The 21670-nt window shown below is 40.4% G+C and overlaps 1 protein-coding gene across 2 annotated transcripts in view; it reads left to right on the top strand.

Moving 5' to 3' along the window:
• The first annotated feature begins 3370 nt into the window (after positions 1–3370).
• Positions 3371–21670, top strand: part of tcf12 (transcription factor 12) — a 74331-nt gene continuing 56031 nt past the window's right edge. The window contains exons 1-5 of one of the 2 annotated variants that reach the window (XM_086025942.1): positions 3371–3620; positions 7023–7111; positions 7307–7379; positions 13911–13984; positions 18954–19056. In XM_086025942.1, coding sequence (XP_085882068.1) covers positions 7040–7111; positions 7307–7379; positions 13911–13984; positions 18954–19056 — 322 coding nt within the window. In that variant the 5' untranslated portion in view covers positions 3371–3620; positions 7023–7039. The remainder of the gene's footprint in view (positions 3621–7022; positions 7112–7306; positions 7380–13910; positions 13985–18953; positions 19057–21670) is intronic. The other variant, XM_086025943.1, reaches the window with a different exon arrangement.

The following is a 21670-nucleotide window of genomic DNA, read 5'->3' on the forward strand; positions in this document are numbered from 1 at the left end:
CGATGGAAAACAGGCAGGGTTTCGTCACCACGAAACGAAAAGCAACAGGGAAGTAAAACACAAAATGAATGTAAAAAATTAGGATTGACACATAATTACTGAAACTATGTACAAACATGAAGTCAACATCAACAATGTAATGCAAGATTTGTGTTTTTAAAATTGTTTTCTAACTATACTGTATATATTTTTCACAATTGGTTTGAGGGGACAGGTAGCGTGGAGTTCCACTGAGGGCATCATTCACGCTAAGACCGCAACTGGTGAGCAGAAGATGGTTGCCGAGCGATAATATCATTGTTACTTCTGGATTTAAAAAGTGTTATGGAATGTGTACTGAATGGGTGTTTTACATGATCATTAGCTTGATAAAATGAGATTGTTTATGTGAAGTGGCAGTAAAACAGGCCAAAATCCAATTAGATTTGCTGATGTCTCACTTGATGTCATACAAAATGAACTCTAACTTTGATTTGACTTTTGAGGCAAATATACCAGAAAATGCTGGTTGAACTCCAGATTGTATAACTTTTGGTTGATCCACTATAATTGAAATAGTTATTCAAAGTGTTTTTTTTAAGTGCAGTATTTATTTAAAAGATAAGTCAGGCGGGAAAAATGTTTGTGCATAACACATGTGATGTTGACTTCATGGAAACATTTGATGCACTTTTGGGGGATGAGGACAGCATAAATGGCACAATAAAATGGTTAGCGGAATAAAAGTGCAGTTAAATTTTTTGTGGAAGCCAAATTCACTGCAGTCCCTCTGAGCTCATCCATCACTCACCCACCCTTTCTGCAATGTTTCCTAGTTTCATTGGCTCGGGTCATTCAAGGACATGTGCGCTCTCACAACAAAGCAGACATGAGTCCCTACTGAAAGAAACTCACAATATTCAACCATAAAAAAGGAACAAATCATTTCAACAATTAACAATTGGTTGTTACAGCTCACCTTGTGCATTTACAACGTCCCAGCAGCTTTGCTTTAGACACGTCTGTTGATCTTAACGCTATCAAACAATTTAAAACACCGTGGACGGGCTAGCAAAATAGCATCAGTGTCACAGTGTTATAATCCAAATAAAACTTGAGATATTTGAACAAATGGTGGAGATAACAATACTCACATTCATATATTCTTTTTATCCTCTGCAAATAATGACTGCTATTAATTCTTTACATTGGGTATAATTGTGTCATTACGCAAAGGTTTTATAAAGTGCAATATAAAATGCTTATAAAAACACATCACATATATTTTGTTTATTTATTTGGGGAGGGCGGGGTCGAGGGGGCTGTAACAAATGCCATTTCTGTTCATTCCAACGAGGAAAGAAAGATGGTTTGAACTCAGAGCGTCTTGAGTTACCAGCGTGGTCACCGAACGAATGAACCTCCTATCTCAAGGCACCAAAGTTCTTCTACGTTTCCAGCGTGCTTATTACTCAAATATATGTACTTCTACAGATGGAGTGTATTTTTGTCACCTCTGAATAGCACTAATCAGCACCAATGAGACGCCTTCAACCAAAGCAAACATGAAACTGACTTGACTGCAGTCCTCTGGTCTGGTTTCTCGCCAGCGCGGAGGAAAAAGTAGTCCCAAAACAGTTCGTGCCTTACTACGTGCCAGAATGACTACTTCGGTGCAAAACAACAAACATGTTTTTCACAAGTTTTCTCTTCTCGAAGCATTGAAGAAATCATGCCGAGCGTTCTGTTGAAAAGTTTTGCAAAAAGCCAAACTTGCCTTCATCTTTGTTCGGTTCACCTTTCACATTCGTTGCACCTCATGTGTCCTTATCCGAATGTGTGGAATGGCATTTGACTGTTTTCTTTCTTTCTTTCTTTCTTTCTTTCTTTCTTTCTTTCTTTCTTTTGGCTTTGTTTAATTTGCGGTTTTGACCCTCTTAAAAACACTGGAATTGGTCAAATTGTTTCTATATTGGCACCATATTATTTGTAAATACACATTACATTGATATTTAAATGAGACAAGATAGGAGAGGTGGCAAAAGTACTCACACACTACTTAAGAAGAAGTAAAAGACTCTGGTAAAGTAGAAGTACAGTACTCGTTGAACTCCTGTACTAATTAGTAATAAGTAAAAGAAATAAAGTCCAGACTCTGAAATGTAAGTAAGTACAACTGTTATTCCAGAATTAGAGGACAATTTAGTTACCAACATTAAAGGAAGGACATTTTTTTCAGGTTTTCAAGAAAAACAGGTTTTAAAACATATAATTAGTCACCTAATGAGCTTGAAATAATGTCATGTAATTTGATTCATCCAGCTCAACCATCAACCAGTACATTTTTTCATAAGAAATTTTGTGTACCAGTTTTCTGTCTGTTTTACTTATTCAGTGATGCTACAGTACTCATTCACCTGAATACATTTATTACAAAAATATTATAGTAAATCCTTTACAGTTAAAGAAAGTTAAATTGTATTTGAATCCTAATTTAATTTGAAGTCTTACGCTAAATACAGTAACCGTGTTTTCAAATCAATGCTAATTGTTGCTAGTCCAGCCACTTGCTGAGATAGCTGCTATGTTAACTGGCCAAGAACAAACTATATATAGCTATATAATAAACAAGCAAACCTTTAATGTTAATGTATTTTTTATAATATAAGTAACAGGGTTAGATTGGTTTGAGTGACACAGTCCATTATGGCTAAAAACATTGAAAAAAAAAAGAAAATTTAGAGAGCGAATTCCAGTCTATACTCTTTTTTTTTTTGCAACTCCAGCCTATACTCATGGTCACAACAATTAGCTTGGTGATGTCATCCATTCTGCGTCATCGAGCTCACTGTTTTTATGTTCCCCTACATGGCTAGACAAAAGCTGCGAAACAAAAACAAAACAAAAAAAATGCTTTAACAACAAAGAAGACATATGAAATCATACCTAAAAAAACGGACGTAAAACGTATTTATTCTGTTATATATGATATTTAAATTGGTCACTAGGAAGGGGGACAAGAAAAAAACGCTATTTTGTGTTTCTGTATTTTGTGCATGGATTATTTGAAATTTAATGGCCTTTTTTACGTTGTGCGTCGTCATCCGTGGATGTTGAATAAAAGTAACGAGCCTATTTAGACCTAGTTTGTAGGAGAAAGTATAGATATGGAGTCGAGGGTAAAATGTCGTTAGAATAAAAGTCAAGTAAAGTACATATGCCTAAAGCACGTAAGCACAGTGGCAAAGTATTTGTACTTCGTTACTCCCCACCACGAGATTTGACGAGTCAGAGGTCGTCCACAAATAACCGACGGACCCACCGTCGTTCGAGCGAGGCTTCGGAGGTGTGCCTCCGAGATGAGGCGCTTCCTCGCCCGCTACAAGGAGCAGCATCTCCCGCTGAGAGGGAGCACCATGTCCCTGTGCGCGGCGGAGGGATACACTAACCCCATGTCATTTTGGTGCTGGGGCACTCGCACAGCAAAAATGTCTGCCTAAGGGAAACTCTAAGTGGTACAAATAGAGCATATTTCCCACTGATATTGCCGTTTGAAGGCACATTTTACGTGTTTAAAGGCGTACTGCGAGAAGGCGAGTCTTCACCAGATCACCCTAGTCTGGATTTCACTCGGAAAAAAGGTAAGATATCAGTGGGGACTCCGGCGAAATGGGCTCGAACCTGTGAAAGAAGTTGAGAGTTGAGGAGGACTGTAATTGCGTTTTGTGGACTGCTGCCGAGATTTCACATAACTGTTCGTCCATTTCTCTTTATGTACATTCGAACAATCGTAAATTTATGTGACACTCGAAGGAAGGAGGCGTTTGTCAGTGTACTTAATGTAGAAAAAAGCGCCCTGACAGTCTGCTAGCTCGCTCCAAATCCTTGTGAAGTGGTACTGTAATTGTGGCTAGCGATATAGCAACTTAGCAATGTCACTTGTAACCATATAGCCCTTCTTTCTAAAAGCCTCAAATACACGACTACAATATGTGTTAAACTTAGAGCCCGTGTCTATGTAACAACGTGCAGTGTCTGATGATCAGAGAACACGCAGGGACGAGATGCTGCTGCTGCTGCTGCTGAATGCCTCCCCTTTAATTAACATGGAGAATGCATTTGAATGTGCATAAAATAACTGTGTATTACTTCCTTATTATTCTTGCACATTCAAGTTCCCCCCGCGGTGAGGATGCGCCTCATTGTGCACCACACCACAGCTATTGAAATACCCTAAATGTCATCCCTCCACCCAGCAAATTGATGAGTTCTCCTAAAGTGACAGAAATTGCACAAACATGTAATTCTTTTGAACGGGTTCTGCAAAGTTTCTTTACACCGAAGTGGCTCCGTATCAAATTTGACCCATGTCTACTAAAAACTGATTTTATATTAACAAATGTGTGTTAAATCAAAAAAATGACATGCCATAAATTGGTGTCTTTTTTTGTAAGGTAAAGTGGTAACGGTGTTAAAGAGGGAGCTTAAAACCGTCCTGGGAAGTGTCTGTGTTCCCACCACATTTGCTCACATTACCACAGAATCATGCACCTGTTGATCTTTGAAGGGTCATGGGGAAATTTCAAAACAGTAAAACAGTCAAAGTAATGTAGAGTGAATTCTGCATATTCGTGAACATACGGATGACCTTTTTCTGATTTATTTTTTGATCCTGTCTTGCGTTTTTCACAGAAAAACCTGTCTATGCATGATTTTCTGAAACACAGAAAAAAAAAAGTTTATATTATTTATTTTCGTGGAAAAAAAACAGTCGACTGTGTGTATGATATTTTAGGGCTGCAACGATTAATCAAATAACTAAATTTGATATAAAAATGTTGAAGCAAAATCTCTGCCTTGAAGCTTCGCAGGGATCATTTCCACATGAACTAATGTTACTACACGTGCTCGCACCACTCAGTGTACAAATACGTTGGTGCGATGGTGGTGAGCCAGGAGGAAAGCGTACGTAAAAGACAGGGAATGTCCAAAGTTTCGGATCATTTCATGCTTAACAAGGAAGAAAAAGTGCAATTTGTACCACAACAGCACGTCTACGATTTCCAGACCAGGGTAACATAGCTAATTTAATATGGCCTACTATCGCTAGTTAGATCTTATCGTAATGCCCCTGCAAGTGGTCAAGGATTGACACAGCTCCTGGTGCACTTTCAGTGAGTTTATTGAGCACGGTCCAACATTAATGCCTGGGCCAGTAAGACACTGGAGGGGGGATGTTTTCCGCACCACGTACCTTATGCTTTCATAAATAATATAATGAAATCAACACATTTGTGCTTTTTTCCATACAAAACAACAGGCTACACAGAATTAATATCTTCAGAAAGTCTTAAATATATCAGACGCTTAATATGAAATTATGATTAAATTTATATTACATCATGAAAACACAGGGCCACCACAACATGTTATATACTGACCCCACAGGGCTGCCACTCTAAAAGGCTTATTGTCTTACCCTGTTGAACAAACAGTAAGTTAACAAAAAACGTAATAAGTACAGTCATTCACGAGTTGCCGATAGCCCCAACTCAAGCAGAGTCACTCAACACATAGACTGCCTAACAGGTTAGCCAGTTAACAGCCAATCAACTCTACACTCTCATTTGTTGACGGCCATGTCACGCACCGGGTCAGGCCCCTCCTTTTAAGTCACAGATACGACAGTCAGACCCGAGGATTGCAACTCCAAGTGGACAAGAATAAAACTTGTCCCTCACGTGCATATGTTATTGTGAGAAATCAATTGATAATTTATTTTCATAGTTTGTTATGGGATGTTTCTATTTTTTGGCTTTTGATTCGACCTGAGACTGACAGTTTTCTGATCTTTTCCGGTGTCTATTGTATATGTATATGTCTATTGTATTTTGTGTGAATTTATTGTTTTCACTTATATTATTGCTATTTTATTGTTGTATTTAAAGTGCTTTGTTACAGCTGTAGCTGTTGTGAAATGAGAATTATAAATAAAGTTGTATTGTATATTGTATGTTTATGATTTAAACTAGGACTGAAACATTTAGTTTGATTATATAATTCATAAACCAAAAAAGGTAAATGAAAAATCACTGCCTCAAGTTTTGCAGGGATAATTTATACAAACGTACTAGGGATGTCGCGACATCCAAAAAACATCACAATATTCAGTTTTTATACATAACGGCATTCACAAATAAATAGGCTTGGCCAATCATGCACTCCTACATTAGCGTGGCGATTAGCATGGGTCATTAAATGAAACTGCAATAATAAACTAACCACTAGAGGGTGCTAGAACTGCACAAATGGAAAACAACTTGGGCTTTTAACCAGATTTGCTGCTATTAATATCGTGACATGACGATGATGATATACTGTGGCAATTTTAATATCCCGATATCACGATATTGCCAATATTGCCGATATTGTGACATCCCTAACACATACTAATAATACTTCTGTGCAAATGCACAGACAACTTTGTTGAGAAATAAGTTGGTGCGATCAAGGTGGAAACAGTCCGTTAAAGGCAGAGAATGTCCACTGTTTGGGATTATTTCACTCTAAAATGAGGGAGAAGTGCATTGTCTCTACTGCAAAGCAGGACTGGTTTAAACAACAGCACGTCTACGATCACAAAGTAACTAAACATCTTTTGTTGTAGGACTTAGAATTTATTGTACAGCCCCCATACTCAAAGAGAGACTCAGTCGTCAGTGCTCTCGCAGTAGTGCAACATGCAGACTGGCTAACAGTTGGCTAGTTATCAGCCAGCCACTAACCTGAGCCATCAACATCCAATTACACTCTCATTAGCTGATGCACATGTCACTTTAGAGGTGAGGCCCCGCCTTAATACATTTAGAATTTTAGAACAAATCTGTAGTTCAATATTTGACATAGAAAATTATTATGAGGATGTCAAAATTGACCTGGAACGTACTATGTGTGCATGGAAAGTGCTATGTGTGCAAGGGTTAACAAAACGTCCCAACAGTGATTTGACTTGACTGGAACGTGTTTGTCTGTGATCCCTTCAGGTTTCAAGCTCGCCAGGATGAATCCTCAGCAGCGGATTGCCGCTCTCGGAACAGACAAGGAATTGAGCGACCTCCTGGATTTCAGTGCGGTAGGAGACACTTTCTAGTTTTTTTTGCCGCGTGGGTGTCTCCCAGAGCTGTTCGCACTTGAAGCATAGCGCATTCATCAATGCACATTGACAATTGGGATCTCTGATTCTTAGCCGTGCTCCTGAACTGCAGCGTGTGTAAGTCTGGGGTATGAGTTGATTTCTGTTTCATTTAGTCCACATTCATTTTCACAGATGTTCTCTCCACCCGTCAACGGAGGGAAGAACAGACCGACGACACTTGGAAGCAGCCAGTTTAGTGCTTCAGGTAGGAACCACCCACCAGTGATAGGAAGTGTTGTGCGGTGTGTGTCTTAAATATACGGCCGGCTGTCTGTAATTTTCCGGCCGCTGTTGAGCACTGGTAAAGCTTGAAATCGATTTTGAAATTGCTTGAATTTCATTTTGAAATGAGTGCCTCATCCTTGAGTTTGAATTGAATCCAATTTCACTTGCATAAGCCAGCTTGTTTGCTTATCAGGAAAAAAAAGTGGGCGGGTGCAGTGTAGGCGAGAGAAGTGCGCAATTGAGATGAAAAATGTTGTTGTGTGCCCTGGATGTATGCAAATGTCATTTGATATTATTTAAGGGCTATGTAGATGCTCCCATTTCCACTGGGGAAGTGATTGAATGGGTGGGATAGGTATGGTTATGTACAGTACAGTGGGGCCTTGCGATAGAACTAACTCGACTTTTGAGTTTTTCCAGAATTCGTCATTTGGCCATTTGATTATTTATTTATTTAATTTATTTGCTATGACTTGCGAGGGGAGACTTGAGTTTTCAAGATGTTCATCGCTACTCTCGGTTAAAGTCTACCGTTAAGTTAAGCATAAGACAAAGGGAATTAGACTTTGTGTATTTAAAGCAACCACATATCTTAGCCTTTCAATCTGCTAGCTTAGATGCTAATGTTAAATAGCGTCTGTGTTGCGGTGGGATAACACTTTAGGCAATGGATTGAATACAAACATTGCAGCAACGCATGTAGACGTACTCACAGTCATACATACATTGAAACTTTATCCTAAGCAAAGGACGACTAATTAGTGCTCTCTCTCTGTCTTATACTGCCTCCGGGTGGCCAAGATAGGCACGCTAGAAAAGTGGCACAATGGCCATTCAGCTGATGCAGTGCGCTAAAAAATCATTTTAATTGTAATGAATTATGTCATTACTGTATGTTTTTATGAAGTACAATAATATGTAGTCCTATTTTTCCCCATTAGAATATGCGTTACAATTCTTTTTGTCTTTTCGGGGGTGTTGAAACGGATTAGAGGCATTTCCGTTCATGTTAGAGCACAAATTCAAATTACTACTCAAGATTGTAGTGTTTTAGTTAATCAGTTTATGTCTGCCTGCACAACAAATCATCAATTCTCCAGAAATTACAGCTCTTGTGATCTTGGAGCACCTTAGTTGGCAAACAAGTTCGTGCGTGGTTTGTTTTGAATAAACAGAGGTCAGATTTCGCTTCCTGGCTGTGAATTTGACAGGACATTCAACCAAAGCGCATCTATTGTGTGACGCCAGAAGAGAAAGTCAACAAAACAAGCATTATGTTTTCTGAGAGCATGTTTTGTGTGCGCCCACAAAGCCTTGTTGTCCTCAGTTATCTGGCAAATGAAAGACACACATCGAGGAGAACTGAACAAAAAGACAAAGGCAGGAGAGCAGGGCTGTCATCCATGAAGTGAAGTGAGAGGATGATTTTTTTTTTTTTTTTTTTTTGATCACCTTGTCCGTCCTCGGCAAAGCAAATGAATATGTTCCTCCCTGACGAAATTCATATAGAAATCCCTTATGTTAATTTTTGTCTGAGATCCAGACTGGAAACAGCTCACTGATTGAGATGAGACCAAAGGATTCCCTCTCAGAAAGCATCGACAAAGCGAGCCGTATTCCTTGATTACAGTTAGCCTGCTAACACGCGGTTACCTTTGACCAGTCTGAGCTCTAGGCTGCTTGCATGCGCAACGTGCCTGAGGTGAATTGTGCAATAAGAGATGAGCTACAAGCTATATGAATGTTGTGTGTGCGTGTGTGTGAGCGAGAGGGAGAGATCTGCCCTCCCCCTCCCCCGTGCCACATAACAGGCTCAGAGAGAAATCTCCCTTCCGGAGTCGGAAGAGCAGGAATTCATCATTGATGAATATCTTAATCTTATTTTGATCGTTCAAAATTGGACTTCCCGAGAGCAACTATGCAATGCAAGGATTATGTTGCGGGGAATAAATGTACAGTGATGCCTTGAGATACGAGTTGAATTTGGTCTGCGGCTGCGCTCACACTCGAATAAAATACTCCCAATACGATGACACCGATACTTTAAGGTTAACACGGATGACAAGCCCTTGTTAGCTGATTTCAAATTATGCTCTGCAAAATGGATGAACTGCACTTTGCAATCCAATGAAGGCCGTACGGCAAGCATCAAGTTCTCATGCACCTGTCATAAAACCGCTGTAGTGCGGCACATCAAGTTATGAGAAGTACTGTTAGCGATGGTGTGTTAAAGTATCACTTTATTTCTCCTGTCACAGTTTTATTTATGTAACTTGTGGTATTCCCAAGAAGCTGCCTTTCCTTTCTTTTTGTTCACCTTATTTTGTAGTTAACACACAGTTAACAGTAGAAAATGCCATAGAATGGCTAATGAATAGAATCAATGTTGCAGCGTTATAACCCTAAGATATTTGAACACAAATGGTGCATCAACACATGCAGACAGAGAATTTAACAATACTCACACTCACTTGTCCTTTGTAAAAAAAAGAAATGATATTTCTGTTTTATGAATTGTGAAGTTTTCTTTGTTTGTCTTCATTATTGTGTTATACTGCCCCTGTTGGGTCACACACACCGGGAGGTGTTACAATGAATCATGATGCACAAACGGTTTAATTCTTTACATTATATTTCATGATGTTATTACTATGTGCTATATGAAGTACAAATAGAGTATTATTTTCCTTATGAAAAAAATGAGAAACATGATGTTACCCTCTACATTTACTCAGTGGTGTTAAATAGTGGCACATTAGTTTTGTTTCAGTTAATGACACAGTTGGGTGCAATGGTTTTGTAGTGTGACTGTACCCTTGAGTCTAGAATTTGCTGCCATGAGTCAAACTATCCCCAATGCCAACGTTATAAATTTCAATACATTGGCACAGTTTGCCACAGTGAATGTAAAAGAGTACGAGCTGCAGAAAATTATGATGAGAACATAAACCGCTGAGCCTCCAAAGTATATCCGGCCGACTGCGAGTTCATCCCTCCTGCGGCCGGCCTCCAGTTTGTCCTCCTGTGTTTGTGATCCTCAAAGAGGGGAAGAAGCGCCTACCTAAGTGATTGTGAACATAAGGCGAGGGAGTGTGCAGGCAGAGGTGTGGAAATTGCCTGGAATGAGAGTTTGGACTATTGCGTCTCAGCTGGGCATAACCCGATAATTGAGGCAGAGCATAACCGGCAAGGCATGCCACAGAAAGATGGATTGGAAGAAAATATATATTCCCAGGGCCTTTGACAGAGATTCATCACTTCTGCCTTCCAGCTGTGTTGATGATGCATGTTTATGGGGCCATTGACTCTTCAGTGTAGTTGCTACTGATGAATGGCTAGTGTGAAGCTGGCCTGGTAAAGATGCTGAGACGATGGACTGTAATGTGATAGGAGTCCGCTTTCAAACTGGTTACCTACGATCATGTCTTATTTGACGACTGAAGAAGTAATCAAATGTCAAATTGATAACACCGTACTTGATGCAATAGTGTTAAGTCATTTAGCTAGACAGCGGCCCTCAGGGTCTATTGCTGTTCTATCACTTCACAGAATTAGTGCCATTTCTTTGCCCCAGCAGGCGGCGTGTTTGAATCTAATGCATAATCACAGTTTCACATCAAGGTTTGTGTGTCTGGTATTGTGTAACTTTTTACAGCATCTATGATTTATTAGGCATTTTTTTTATTTGAAGACAAAATTGAACAAATGATGTTATGTTTTTCTGAGATGTAGAGAATAACATCAGGCCAATCAATAACTGCTGTTACTGTAAGAACAATATTGCCTCAAGCAGCACAAACTATCAAACATTATTTTGCTGACTGTATCACCCAAATCCGATTTTTAAAAATCACATATGTGTTTCAACATATGCCAGATGGTCTACCGCCACAATTTTGCTAGGGCTTATTGATTTTATTTATTTATCTGTTTGTCTTTAAAACAGAAGTTTACTTTCATTTTGAATGGGATTGAGTGTTTGAATGTTTGTTTGTGTTGTCACTTGGCATTAGGGGTGCAACCGTACGCTAAATCACATTTCGGTTCGGTTTCTTGGGAACTTCTGTTCGGTATATTTTCTGAAAAATGTTTTCAGATTTTTATTGATCTGATTTTTATTTTTTAAATATGTTTATTTTGAAAATATGAGTAAACGGTATATTCTTTAGAAAAAATAAATAAAAGTGAACTATTCGGGTGATATTCTAAGAAATAACACCAGAATAAAAAACACACTAACAATAAAGATCTCTTAATTTTGTAAATTATTAAGACACTGAAATCTTTAAACACGCAGCAGCAACAGCCCATGACTATGACACATCTAAGTATTCAAGTTAAAGCCAAGTTGTCATTACAGTACAGTACATATATACACTTTTTGTGATGAAAAAAATACATACAATAACAGTTACAATTATTGCTAACTATATTAAAACTCTTTTTATAGTGAAAAAAATACAGTAACTTTAAAAAGTCTTAATGAAATTGTATACACTTTTTAGTCATTAAAATCTTTGAATGTGTAACAGCATATTGTAACGAATTGGGTTATCTGTGTTGTGGTCGGATTTGTGTGTTGCCGAGTTGTGATGTTTCCGAGGTTCATGAATGCATCGTACTGCTAGTGAGAGGAGCAGCGGAGAACGAAGGAGAGTGCTGTTGTTCTTTGTTTTTGGCTAAATAGACTGCTTACTTCCTCTTCTAAGAAACATTCAAAGTTGGATGATGTTATTTTAAGTGTTATTAAGTTAGACGTGCTACCCACAGCATAGCCGCCGATCTCATGTAGCAATGTCGGCACACAACTTTGGGACTTATACACGTATCTTTCTTTCCCTACCAGAGATTTTAACAGGACAGCCAGAATGTTCCCAAACAGTAGACCGCAGTGTACGGGGGGAACCTTCGAGCTCTGGCTTGTTTGCGTATTCGTTTGCTCCTATTTAGTGATGCCGCCCTCCTCTCCCGCATGCAACAGTCAATAACGCCCGTACGTAATCTCACGCTAATAAGTGGACCGAACCGAACGCAAGTGGACCGAACCGAACATGCCATACCGAAACGTATTAATACACCCATGTGTACCGTTACACCTATACAAGTTACAGCCAATGACAGCCCTATTTGGCATACATCAATGACACTTGAAATGCAAAGCATTGCTTATATATGACACCTTATGAAACCTCAAGATCCGCCTCACACTAAGAGAAGACGCCCAATGTGGCTAAATGTTGCTAGAAAGCAAAGCTTGGAAAGTCTCTGTCCCCTCACCGCATGGGTGCAATCGGTGAATGAAGCAATCAGTCATTGCCAACAGCCTCTCAAAATATCCACACTCGCTCCTTTGTAGACGTTTTTTTCCTCTCTTTGTGGCCATCCGCTTCTTCTTTGACAATCGCGGCACGTTTTTGTGGTAATACATTACAGTATACAATATTGTATGTGAAGCCTCAAAACTAGATACATGGTTACAGTTTTTCTGGTGTCACACGGTCAGCAGATGTGCGGCGCTCAATCACTTGGTGTGTGTGTAAGCCTAAACCAGGCTTTTCAAGCTTTCGAAACATCCCCTCAGGAATGCAGTTGTAGGCTAAAATGTTCATTTGTGATCTTAAATCTGTCGTATATGCTACTGTGCATGCCAAATTAGCAATGCACGATTCTGTAGCAAATAGCTCACCATACATATACTGTACTTTTTGAGCCTATCACAGCAAACAGTAGATGAGGTAGTGGGATTAAAAAAAATGCTTAAAGCGGAAGCCAACGCAAACATATTTTTTTCAAGAATATGTTTTATGCAAGCCCACTAGTTGAAACCGGTTCATTCTGATAAATATTGCGTTTGTGGAATAAGTGTTAATCCACTCATTTTTAGCCATCTCTGGGGGCGGCCATTTTGTCTTCTGTCGACTGAAAATGACATCACAACTACTCACAGCGACCAATCACGGCTCAGATTCAGAGAACAGGTCAGCCGTGATTGGTCGTTGTAAGCAGTTGTGATGTCATTTTCAGTCGACAGAAGACAAAATGGCCACCCGCAGAGAATATGGGTTGACCTCCCCTTTCTAGGAGAGGAGCCGCATCACACAGCTTATAGCTGCTGCCCATAATGGTGCAGCTCAAGTTTGCTTCGTGGCTAGTGTTCACAAGCAGCCAATAAAGCAGCAGGCACTCAGGGAGGATGGGCAACTGTGTGGCCTGCACGCGTTTTTTTTTTTTTTTTCTTTTTTACCGGCTCGTAGCTGATTGGTTGGTGTGACCTTTCCACGAGTAGCATGATGCTTCTGATTGGTGAGCTTTGGGGGATAAGAGCGCTTTAAAAAAACAGCAGCTTTACAATCATGAAATCGCTTTGTCTGAGATATTGATTTCGATTTGAAAGCGGTAAATCGTTCAGCCCTTCCGCAGGCTGTTGCTGTGAGGATTCGGGCATATGCACATTGGAGCACATGAGTCATCTTGACTTGTTGACTGAGTTGTGCTTGTGCTTCTCTGACAGGTATGGATGAGCGGACCAACCAAGCATCTTGGGCCCCAGGTGGCGATTCCAGTCCTTCGTATGAAACTTCTCGGGTAAGATAACCCATACCTTACACCTCTGAATGCCCTTTCTGCTCCACAGCACATCACTTAACAGTCATCATGCGGAGGTGGTACATTGACCAGTGAGTGACCTGTAATAGACATTGACCATGTTGATGTTCTGACTTTTGCTGAATATCTTTTACTATTTGTCTGATAAGATTAGGGATGGACAATAACTATCTGACCAACAATTATCGGACCGATATTGGGGAAAAAAATGACATCACTTGTACAAAATTAGCTCGATATTGAAAGTTGCCTCAAATACACTAACATTGATCTGGTTACTGTCACTTTAGGGGCTCTAGTCTCGTGCCGGGCGCAAGTCTAGCGCAAAGCACAGTTTAATTGTGAGCATGGGTGTAGTTTTCTTTCTTTTGGTTTTTTGCTCAATTTTGCGGTAGTAGAATTGACAGTAACAGGGCGTGTGCGCTGTTGTGGGATGGAAGTAGATTTTTCCCAGCCAATCCGGACAGTGGATCTCATTTGCATCAAAATGAAATGGAAACAAAAAAAAACACCCGACTTGAGGATGGTACCCGGGCCCCCAGCTTGGAAGCGCAGATCAATAACCGCTGAGCTAAAACTCTGGGCCTCTAGTTCGCCAAATTGCGTTATAACCGTAATGAAAGGTATAACTGAGTTTGGTATCCGTTATACATTTTCATATTCGGGACATTTCTCGAAGTATACGCCCCCTCTATCCCAGCAAGACGCCCCTTCAACATGCACATTAATCTATTATTGATCAGCCGATCAACATGCACCTAATACATTTACGTTGAGCGGGGGAATCGTGTGTGTGTGCTCTGGGAGCGTGGCCACTGTGCGGGCACATCTTAGGATCACTGAGAGACACAGACCCTTCCACCACAATGAAGTGAGGTGTCAGGGAAAAGATCTTCAGACATTTATAGAATGAATTTGGAAACAAATATCGGAATTTTCTTTGTTGGGTCTTGAAATATTGGAATAGACTTGCGCTAGACTTGCACCCTCTGCTAAATCCAGAGAAGTACTGTATACATATTAGCTTAGAATGCCCGATACGGACCATCTCTAGTTGTGTGTTTGGGAACCTCTGGTTTAAGTGTGCAGGCACTGGCTGGGGTTCATAAGAGTAAACAGCTATATTAAAGTGAGACGTGTGAACCACTCTCACTCCCTGTTTGCTTGCCCCTCACACATTGGCTGTTCTCGATGTCCTGTATGAATTTCATTTTATGTCAATCTCCTGTCACTCTCTATCAGAATTCAGTTAAATGTCAACGCCACTCTGGCCGTGGTGCCTTGTTTATTGCTCTGTGCCCTTCCCGAATGAACATCTACAGGCAATGGTAACACTGGCAGCTTGATTTGAATTGTAAGACAGAGACGCTTGGGATGTATTTGCTCCAGGTGCATATAAATGAATGTTTGTGACATTGCAAGGCACAGCATCAGCCAGCAGACAGCTGTTTACTCCATCAGAAGATGTACACGCACACACGGGCGTGCACACACACACACACACAGCTGCATAGGCAGTTGACACTGATACTGAATTGTTTTACATAGCCTGGGAAGAATTGACACATGATTTGTTATTTAGTGTAAGTCTCAAGTGGCATATCTACAGTATATGCATTCTCTGACGATATCATTAAATACGGTTGCACAATTTAATAACTTCCTTATACAATTCAAGAGAATATATATTCCGAAATGATCATGTAACTACAGTAAATAGGGGAATCAAAATATTCTAAACACCTTTCACTGGATTGTGTTGGATCTCATCAGATAATGTAGGTACTCCTAATGTTGACTTTGGGGATCACAATAAGCGGTATCACCAGTAGTAGTTGAACCGAATAGTCGATGAAAAGTCTTTAGTTAAAGTCAACTTTACCACTTTGCAATTTGCAGTACTCAATTATGCTATGCATGCGCCGCTGACTGACTAGGTAGTACATGGACATCAATGTCTTGGTAATGCTTTTATTTTGAAGTTGTTTCTGGCAGCACGCAGCCATAGTGGCTGAATTAACTCATTTTACCGACTGGAGGCTGGAGAGTTGGAACCCCCGTGTACAGCATATTCTGCCATTAACTTCAACACGTCATCCTGAAATCATTTTCAGTCGCTAATTAAGGATACTAAAAAACGTTCAATTAATTACGCATGTATGTCACCTGTTGCCAGCGTTAGCGGCTAGTGGCTAGCAGTTAGCCACTAAGCGAGTGCCCGATATAGGCTGGCAAGAGCCATCGTACGACTTTTCAAAAGCAGTTTAAATAGACGTAAATGACTCTGCACACTTTGATGCTGACGGCCTGGCACAGTTGCAGTTCCTACTGATCATTTTTTTAACAAACCAGGCTTGCTGTTTTCTGTCGTTTGTTATGAAGTGAAATGTGTTATTTTTTTGTTGTGTATACATAATTGTTCTTTAATCAAACAAAAATGTTTACATTTACATATTTGATCCAAATACTGGAATATTAAATACAATTTTCAAGTGGATACCGAATACCAAAATATTCAATAGCTCCCAGCCACCTCTAAAAAGGCACCCCAAATTAGTTTTTAACATGTTTTTTTTTTTTTCAAAGAAAAGTTGATTTGCACTCAACAGTATTGTACTGCGGAAATAAACACAGAAATAACATTTGCTCTTGCCATAATGTGCAAATTCTGAATATGTGAGCAGAAAACCTGACAGTAGCTAATCTTTTGTCCTTCCGTGTTCTTCTTCTGTGGGTCCTCTTGGCAGTTGGCAAACCAGTTTAATGGTGCATTACTTCCACCAACTGATATTGGCCTTTCACTGCAAGGTAACCAAAGTGAATTGATGGTGGCTGGATGTTGTGTATTGCTGCCATTTAGCGGTGGGGGTCTGAAGCTCAATCATATCTTAGTTTTGTTGTATCTCTTGATAAAAAAAAGTGCCCAAGTGACTCTTAGCTCGAAAAACTAATGTCAAGGCACTTGTATCCCAAGGTACTACTGTATGCCACACACTATGATTCCAAAACTCCTTCGTCCTTCTCCTTTTCCAAACGAATGTTTTTCAGGGAAATTAATTTTGAAAACGATAACCGGGGATTCATTTAGCTCACCCAACATACCAAGATATTAGTCTGTTAAGTCATCATATTATTGTTGATGTTGATGTTGTAAATGATATTGCTCAAGAGCTGCAACTTACTCATCAATTCATTATTGTTTGCATCACATTGATATTATTTTGAGAAAAAAAAATATGAGACCCCAAGACTGAATCCATCAATGTCTGTCCCAGCTTAAGGCCTTGGACAGCCAAGCCGTCTTCTGTTATGTCTGCTACAAAGGAAATTCAGAGCTCCTCCGCTCTTGTTTGAGCCGCAGAGCCACAAGTGTATGTGATCAGTCGACTGTGAACAGTCCCCAGTCCTGCCGTGCTGACCTTGGCTCCCAGCCAGCCGCTGTATCCTGGGCAGCTGTGGCTGTAGGCTGCCGCTCTGACAGCCAAGGCTTTGCCGCCTCTGCTGCACGACACCGCCCCTTCCGCCTCGGTGCCTTGCCCCGACTTGATACTGGACCCCGCACGCGTCCATCATGACCGCATCCTCGCCTCCCGAGCTGCGGTCACACACTCACCTGGGATGTAGCGTCATGAGAGGACTTTTTCAATTCTGTTGCGATTGGGAGGCTGGGTGAACTATGGCTTGCCCACTGCTACAGTCATCTGAGAGTTATTTTGCCACCAGTGCTACCAGTGCCCCGTGGCAGCGATGACAGCTTGTGTTAGCGTCTTGTATGGATGTAGGCCACTAGTGTTGGATGAAGGTTCTGTGATTGACGATCTAACAGTTCCAGGGGAGCAAACACAAGACTGACCATTATCCCTCCCACCTCCTTTTTCCTTCCCTTCTCGAGCAGCCCTGCTAGCCTTTTCCTGCTTCACGCTGGCAGTCAAAGACCACATAGCACGTAGAGGACTGATTAAATTGTCCATTACCAGCAAGCACTTTATTGCTTTCTTTGATTTAATTATGTCTATAGTTTGACGTCTTTTCCTGGTTCTGCTGTCGCGGAGAGGAAACGCTACCCACGGTAGTCGCGGCCTGTAAATCTGGGAACGAGCGTGTATGTATGTTTGCTCGATCATCTCGCAAGGCTTTTGTTGTCATTGAGGCTGTACATGGTGTGATTAACAGTGTGTGCGGCCTGGCAGCGACACAATAGAGAACCTCATAGGATTCCCTCCACACAGAGCAACCCTCCGCTGCCTTTGAAATTCCTCCATCACCATCCACTCACCAAAAAAAAAAAAAAGATGGATAATAAGATTTTTTTTTGGACTGTGTATTGGATTCAAAGGGTATGAGTTGGCCAAAATAAGTCTACAAATGCAAGCCAACTGCTGTTTGCGATCTCCCCGGTGGTAGCTAATGCAGCTCGGGAGTTGTGTTTGACTGAAGCACATAAGGATTTGGGATTAGGACAGTAACAGCGAGTGTCTTTTATTACTTTGAACCCCGAGTTTTCAAAAACCATGCTGTGGCCGTTATTTAGACCTAAGCCTCTGAAGTAGATAACTGTCATGAAAAGGTACTGTTAAGCTGCAGGAGGAAAAAAAAACAATTTTTTAAAGCTGCAGGTTCCTGTGAATGACATCGGATTGCATCTTTCAGATTTTTCTTCCCTTTAAACAACACTTTGATACTATGAATTGGATTTTTAAATAGAAAAAGTTATATTAATTCAACTCAAAACACATTTTCAAGTTTGACGCCTGTCGACAAGTCCCAGAGGCCAACACTCTTCGTTTTACAACCCTTAACAATAAATAAGTTCCTTCCTCACAAAGAGTACGGTATACACAACTGATTTTGTAACAGACCTCTCCGCCTACTCATTAAGCGTATGTCATAGGACTCAATTAGTGAAGTTGCCCAATAATGTGCTTAATATTGTGGTCTCTTCCCCCAGGCTTTCACAGACAGCCCTCATTATGGCGATCATTTGAGTGACAGTCGATTAGTGTCTCATGAAGGATTGTCCCCGACACCTTTTATGAACTCCAACATAATGGGTAAGTAAGTGATTCTTTTCTGCTCACTCCTGTCATGCCCTTTGGTTGTGGAAAGACATAGTGTTAAAAAAAAAAAAAAAAAAAGCCTTGATGACGCTAGGGCACATCATTCATCTGGAGGCAGCAGTACTGAGTGACTTTCCAGGCGACTGGGATATTTTTTTCCCCTCTCCTGCTGTCTTTATTGCCTCCGTTAATCCCCTTCCCGTTACTGCAACTCCCCACCCGCCTCCTGCGATGACCCTCCCCCAGGCTACAAGTCACACCATCAGTATAGCTCTCTGTCATAAGAAGCTCTCTTGACCATCATAACCTCCCTAAGCAACTAGCTTTGTCTGCAGGGTAGAGGATATGTTGTATGAGGGGGTTAACAAGACCAATAATAATAATAATCAAAATCTGGCCTACACTATTTACTGTCGCTTGATTTTCATGTCTGACTTTATTAACTGGATCACCTCTGTCTGCAATGTGGCTGGCGCCAATCTGCAGCCGTGTATTTCTATTTCTTACGACTAACTACTCTTTTGTCAATAAAGTCCGAGCGTTATCCTGTACCCTGACTTCAACGTGTAATCACTGGACAGGTTTATGGCTAACCACATGTAAACTCATTAAGTGATGTCCCCACAGACTGTTTCCTTACAATTTGATTAGTCCTCAATTTTATGCTCTTGTATTAATCAAGACATTATCGTTTCTTCTCTTTATGTGTGGACACACACATAAACACACACTGCATCTGCAATCGTGTGTGCCAGCTGCAGGATATGGAAGTGCTGCAGTGATGTGTCAGAAACAGACGGCTTGATGGTGAACGTGCCTTTGCCGGAATAAAACTGGAATTACAAATTGAAGATAATGTTACTAATAATTTCATTATTATTTTATTGTTGAGTAGTACGGGTTATTTCAATAGATGTGCAAAGTTAGCTGCATTGCTGGTCAGTCATTGTAAGGCCACTGAAAAACATTTTTAGACTAGTAATGTAATCCATGTCCTGTATGTCAAGTGTCTGCTTGCTTTGCAATCATCACCAAAAAGAAAAGTCAACTTCACAACGAGCAGCAGATCGTGAACACTCCTTCAAAAATAGAGTTCAATCTGTTTACTGCCATTTCCAGAACTCTTGTCTTATGAAAGTCTGCTAGCTTAATGCTAACCCACAATGCAAAACGCCCTAGACGAACTAACAAAACTAACAACGGATATTTGAACACAAACAGGGGACTTACACGATACCTACTCTTCTCATCTTTGGGGCAGTCAGTTTTCGCCTCCAATATATTACCATGAGAATTGCAAAAAACATGCTTGATTGACCGCATCATTTCTATCCGTGCAGGATCAGAAATTACAATGACACGATGATGACGAATCTGCTTGCCCATTGAGAAACCAGTACTAGAAATAGTACCTCATATTGCCTGCTTTTGCCAATGGAAAAGTGTTGTTCGCGGGTAGAACCGAAAAGTGAAAGTAAGTGCTGGAGGCTGGCACTACTTGACTATGTAACATAGTTGTCATGTGCGAAGAAGCCACACGCTATAATCCGTTTACTAACCTTGACGTCACGGACTGCACGCTGCCTGACAGGTGGACACCACATTGCTCATGTTTATAGCGCAATATAATGACGAGACTTTCGTCAGTGTGTTTTGTTATGTGACAGCATCTGACTCACATCAAATGGTGTCATATTCAATTCTAAATTACGTCAGCAACATCTTAGATTCCACATACAATACATTTGGATTACAAGTTTTATGGAGATTGGCTATAAAGACAACACAGATTTGGACACTTGCTTTTTTTTTATTAGCAACCTCAGTACTATACCTTGTTGTGGTATTTTCATGCAATTCACTATCACTGTAGCATATGTTGCTCGATTTCTGAGCTTCTATACTAAAGACTTGCTCCACATTCAGCAGTTCTAATTATCCACAGGGATAGAGAGTTCATATCTCCAACAAGAAGTAGTGAGATGTAATTACCTTATACGATTTTTTTATTCTCGTGTCAGCTGGATGAAGGATGTCTAGTGGGATGTTGGGAGTGCTTGCTATCAAGCTATCTGCCTAATTAGCTCACGGAATGAGCTCCAACTGAATGAACTGAACTCTGGCCCTTTCCATATTGCACTGTGACTTCATGTTTTATAATTATTTACTTAATGGACTGACCTAATTTTCCTTTAAGTGTGGCTCTGTCTGGTATTGTTCAGCATGAAAACAATGAGGAGAAATGTCTGATATCCATTCAATTACGAGTGGTAGCAGAACAGAAAAATGTCAACATTTGAAAGCTGGTATAAGAGATTGTTCGGAGACATATGGATGATGTAAATCTAGCACGTCTTAAGCAACCATTTAAACGTTCAAAGTTCAGCTTCATCCTCACTATGTCTTTGCATTCAATCCTTCAATCCATACGCTTTATAGCCACGACACAACTGCTGAGTTGTACATTTCTAGTCACGTTCCCCGCGGTGTGCCCCGTCCATATGACACATGCAGCTTTGGCTCTGCATGCTAACTAATCATCTTAATGCTGTCATCAACACACGCGTATAGGAACATGAATCGCACGTCCACATGTAAACTCAACGTG

Source organism: Filicampus tigris, chromosome 3, assembly GCF_054856515.1.
Source record: "Filicampus tigris isolate MCC_2025a chromosome 3, RoL_Ftig_1.0, whole genome shotgun sequence".
Lineage (NCBI taxonomy): Eukaryota > Metazoa > Chordata > Actinopteri > Syngnathiformes > Syngnathidae > Filicampus > Filicampus tigris.